This window comes from Patiria miniata, unplaced genomic scaffold (assembly GCF_015706575.1).
Source record: "Patiria miniata isolate m_02_andy unplaced genomic scaffold, ASM1570657v1 HiC_scaffold_10, whole genome shotgun sequence".
Lineage (NCBI taxonomy): Eukaryota > Metazoa > Echinodermata > Asteroidea > Valvatida > Asterinidae > Patiria > Patiria miniata.
The window spans coordinates 17,676,303-17,681,495 of record NW_024037048.1 but is presented as its reverse complement, the minus strand read 5'-3'; the positions used below and the strand labels follow the sequence as shown (position 1 = coordinate 17,681,495).

The following is a 5,193-nucleotide window of genomic DNA, read 5'->3' as shown; positions in this document are numbered from 1 at the left end:
ATTTGATACTGACCAAACCCCCACACTGATGGCTTATAAGTGGGTGCCTATGAGGGCAGAGATGGTGTGGTTGATTTAGCTGCTTTGCTCCGACTTGTAGCCCTGTATATCTGGAGTGGCTTTTAGCCTTGTTCAGGGCGAATAGGCATTAAAAATCAAGTCTAAAACCCGGATGGGGATCTTTCTGAGCCTCCTAGACCACTGTTTCGGTGGGGAACACTTGGTTTTACCATGATTTAATTGGAGTGGGTTTCGTTTCTCTTGTTTTGCAGATTTTTATGCTCATTCAGAGTGAGAAGATCAAGAATGACTACACGTGTCTCTGGTTGGCAAGATGCTGTGAGTATTACCGTCAATTGTGAATGACGTTTCCTCTTCCAACTTCCAAGTTGCTAATGATGGGAATGAATCCACCTGTTAAGCCTCAACTCATAATGTATTGACCACTCACAATGGTGACTGCACAACCAAATGTCCAACTAAAGTCACGACACGTCGCGTGCATGCATTTCATGTACTGCTGGAAAATCCAGAGTGGCATTAGGGAGATGCACATGTTGCCCATGTGTGAGGTGGACTGAAGGGTCTCTAACAATGACATAACCAGCATGCAATCATCGCCCTGATCGTATATTAAGGATGTGACTTTGCGTTTCATTTTGTAAACGTTAAGCAAATATTTTAAGAACCGTTTTAAACGTTTAGCCATTGACAGTGGCTTTTGCCTACCCATTATGTCTGATCTGCAGACCGGCGTGATTGACATGATAAATCAACAATGGTTTACATAGTAAATAGCGGGCAGTCGTTGATAAAGTAAAAATGTAACTACGTGTTCCCCAAATGTAATCAAGTACTACGGTGCTTCTAAGGTTTTGTAAATTAAGTAGGTTTGAAAACAACGTTAATTATTTGTGTTATGTGTGGTTATCTCCAAGGAAGATCGCCTGAACAGAACTCCCTTTTCTATAATTCTGGTTTGTTACATGTTTTGAGAAATTTGTAATCGGATTTAGAAGTTTTTTCATTTAAACGTTTAAACTTCACATCTTAGTCATACATTTGCCATGTTGGATTTGTTCTATCGCATTTTAAGCAGATTGTACGACAGAAATTTGCTACATTGAACATCCCTCTTGGCTCCCAAATATTGTACACAGTTACACTGAGCATTGCTGGCCGAAAATTGCTGAAACGAGCATCCACTGAACAGAACCATCTTTTGTGGACCCCAATGTGTTTTCTTACAGCAGTATCCTATGTATTTATAACCTTTCTTTGTGTTGTTTTCGTTGTTCAGACATCATGAATTGTAAGGCCAGACTAGCCTGGGAGTTGTACCTTAAGATGGAGACGTCTGGCGAATCGTTCAGCCTGCTGTAGCTCATTGCCAACGACGGCTACAAGGTAAAACATCATCCCCTATTTTTGTCCGTTGTATGTTTGGTCAAGATTTTGGCATTAGCCCCAAATTAGTATCCAGTCACTCAATCTCAACCTGCAACCGATTTCACGAAACAGATTTGTCACTTCGTGAAAACCCAAATCGTAGAGGAGACATAAATCTAAATATAACGCAAGTGTAGAAAAGAATGCAGTATCCAGACGCTACTTCAGCAGTTGTGTACAAAGTCTATGGAGAGTCAAGAAAACTTTCCAAGTTTTTTCTGAAGAAATTGGAAGTGTTTCTCAGTCCCAGATTCATGTTTGTGAAACATTTTTGCGATGACTGATCTTTATTGAGATGACGTGTGAAGACAAAAGTGGCGTCAGGTTGGAACATTTCCACGTGTAGAATAAACGAGAATAAGTGACGAATCTCTGTCAAATCAGGGGAAAAAACTGATTCATTGCACATTTACCACTTTGAACCACCTTGAATAATGAAGGATGCACTTTTGTGTTGCAAACTTTGATAAGCATGTAGAGGGCATCATAAAATATTAGAATAGCCAAAAATCCCAAACTGCTTAAAATATTGATTTGGGACAAATTCATCACTTTAACATCTTATAAAAATTCATCACTTTAATTGTCAACACGGTGGGGATATGACAGAAAACTTCAGGCTTTTTGTTCGAACTGCTGATTTTTTTGCTCGACCTCAAATTGTAATTGTCACGGTCTCTTCTCAATTTTCAAGTTCCAAATTTTCTGTCGGTAGCAGTTCTACTAATAGCCAAAAATCCCAAACTGCTTAAAATACTGATTTTGACAAATTCATCACTTTGTCAACACGGTGGGGATATGATCGAAAACTTCAGGCTTTTTGTTTGAACTTCTGATTTTTTGGCCTCGACCTCAAACTATAATTATCACGGAGACTCTTCTCAATTCTCATGTTTTCAACTTTTCTGTCGGTAGATGGGCCAGTTCTTCTATACAGCCAAGGCTTTCGATGTCCTGGAAAGATTGGACCCCAATCCTGAATACTGGGAAGGCAAGCGAGGGGCGTGCGTGGGCGTATTCCAGCAGATCATAGCTGGTCATGAACCAAGGTGGGTGTCATCTCTGTCAAACAGCAGTGCATACTGACCAATCAGATCTCAACCTTTGGTCAGGTGACCACAGTACATCAATCAAACAGTGCGTACTGACCAATTACATCTCAATTAGTATATCACTCCGGTGCTCTACCAACTGAGCTATCCAGCCCAATGTTGGCGGTTCCCTAATTGTCAATGTCTCTGTCAAAGGGGCGCTAGTCAGAAGCCCTCAACCCGCATATGCCATGCAGCCAGGGATCACGCCCAAAGTCACGATGCAGACCTGGGAAATATCAAACGGGGATCATGCACTCAGAGAGGATACGGCTTTTTATCACTAATTTTCATGAATACTTTTCAACTTCTTAGCCCTCTAGTTCAACTTCATTGATCTTTATGGATTTTTCCTTTGTCCCCATATTCTAAAAACAGCTTTCATTTTCACTATTAGGTTTTGCCCTTCACTGACGTATAAACACTGTATACTCAGTGCGTTACCTCCCGAGTGAAATTTGGAAAAAATCACTCGGTTGGGACTCGAACCCATGACCTCCTGCTTGTTAGTGCAGACGTCTTAACCACTGGACCATCAAGCTTACAGAATTGGTTGCCTAGCCAGCCAACCAACCCCGTAAGCTCCATGGTCGAGTCGTGGGTTCGAATCCCACCCAAGTGATTATTTTCCCAACTTTCACTCGGGAGGTAACACACCGAGTATACAGTGTTTATACATCGGTGAAGGGCAAAACCTAACATTGATTTACATCACCCCGACGCAAAGTCCATCTTGTTAATAGCTTTCATTTTCATGTGCACAAAACCCAGTGAAGTTCAAGCCACTAGATTTTTGTAATTTTTTTCCTCTACAGAGGAACACTGCGAGACATCCTCCAAATCTTGCGCATCACCGGTAACCCACAGGTGAAATACATCATCCGTGTCATGAAGAAGTGGGCCAAGGACAACAGGGTACCAGTTTCCTGAGGTGGTCCCTATCCTAGTCTTGAGATGCTTAAATTTGTACATTCTAAAAAAAACCTGCTTCGCAAAGGGATTTTCCAAAAATAAAATAATGGAACGATACTGTTGATTAAGAGTGATTTAATTATTCTTGACGCATGGGAAATTTGCCTTGAAATATTTCTCTATTTAGCTTTGGCAAGATGGTTATGCAGGAGAAAACAACAGTTCTGGAGAGAGGCTAGTCTCTCATGGCATAAACAAAGTAGGCTTGCCTAGTTAAGCTGGACTCTGTGACTCAGTCAGTGACTCAGTCAACGACTCAGTGACTCGATCAGCGACTCCATGATTCAGTCAGATTCGGTCAGTGACTCAGTGAGCGACTCAGTGACTCGATCAGCGACTCAGTGATTCAGTCAGATTCAGTCAGTGACTCAGTCAGTGACTCAGTCAACAACTCAGTGACTCGATCAGCGACTCCATGATTCAGTCAGATTCAGTCAGTGACTCAGTCAGTGACTCAGTGAGCGACTCAGTGACTCGATCAGCGACTCAGTGATTCAGTCAGTGACTCAGTCATTGATTTGGTCAGCGACTCGGTTAAGGAATCACTCAGTGACTCATTGAGCGACTCAGTGGTTGTCATCAACTCAGTGACTTGGTCAGTGACTCATCGCGCAGTCAGTGATTCGGTCAGTGACTCGGTCAGTCAGTGATAATAGTGACTGACTCGATCAGTTAATACTCAGTGACTCGGTCAGACAGTCAGTCAGGCAGCATTGAAATGTTCATCATAATTATGAATGTTCACATCACAAATGTTGCTTACATGTAGGACAACTCTGCAAGTTTGTTTTCTTGGAGTTTCTGGGGCCTGTTTAGAGACAAGCCAACGGCATGGGCCAGGAATGGTTATTCAAGGAGGGGGGTAGTCATCTGTACGTAATGTAATTATACTAATTAATGGTTTATATTGATATAAATATACATGTACAAGTTTTCAGAGCACGTTTGTCAGGCAATTAGGGTGTAAGGTCCAGAAGGCATGAAACAAATTGAAGATAAGTGATTTGAACTGGGCCCAATTTCATAGCGCTGCTTAGCACACAATTTCTGCCAGCAGAGCCTCTCCGTCTATCTATCACATTGTCAATACTATTTTTTTTCATGTACAATATTGGGAAAGAATGTTGCAACCTGATGCTGCTTTTTCTTCATATCATCTCAATGAAGTCATTCATTGCATAAATGATGATAAGACATGAATCTGGGACTGAGAAATACTTGGGAGAAAATTTTCTTGACATTCCATAGACTTTGCACACAACCGCTGAAGTGGCGTCAGGTTGCAACATTCTTTTCCAATATTGTGTGATATTCTGACTTCATTTCTTTATTTCATCTGTAAAAACATTAAATGTTTACTGCCTTTCTTTAAAGGGAAAATATAACATTTGCAAACATCACAAAACGAAATGATCAAATTATCGCAAAATACCTTACTGGATTGTTGGGAAATGACAGTCTAAAGCATCCTGTAAAATCGTGGCTCCTGATGTGCTGACATTTTTAAGAAAAATGGTTCTTTTCCAACGCTGGTCAGCCGACCAGCATTGGAGAAAACTGGCTATTTTTCAAAAATTGCTCCCAATTTTTTTATAATTAGTTATTCCGCATTTTCTTTGCAATTGATTACACACCTGTGAAGAGGTACAAGTCTGCTAGACTGATTCTCTGACCTTACAAT

At 41.0% G+C, this 5,193-nt stretch overlaps 1 protein-coding gene across 1 annotated transcript; it reads left to right on the top strand.

Moving 5' to 3' along the window:
• Positions 1–299: 299 nt before the first annotated feature.
• On the top strand, positions 300–3,666 carry LOC119739184 (intraflagellar transport protein 56-like). Its single transcript, XM_038214019.1, has 4 exons — positions 300–339; positions 1,301–1,407; positions 2,365–2,498; positions 3,356–3,666. The coding sequence occupies exons 3-4, from the start codon at positions 2,365–2,367 to the stop codon at positions 3,468–3,470; spliced, it is 249 nt and encodes an 82-aa protein (XP_038069947.1). The 5' UTR covers positions 300–339; positions 1,301–1,407; the 3' UTR covers positions 3,471–3,666.
• Positions 3,667–5,193: the final 1,527 nt, after the last annotated feature.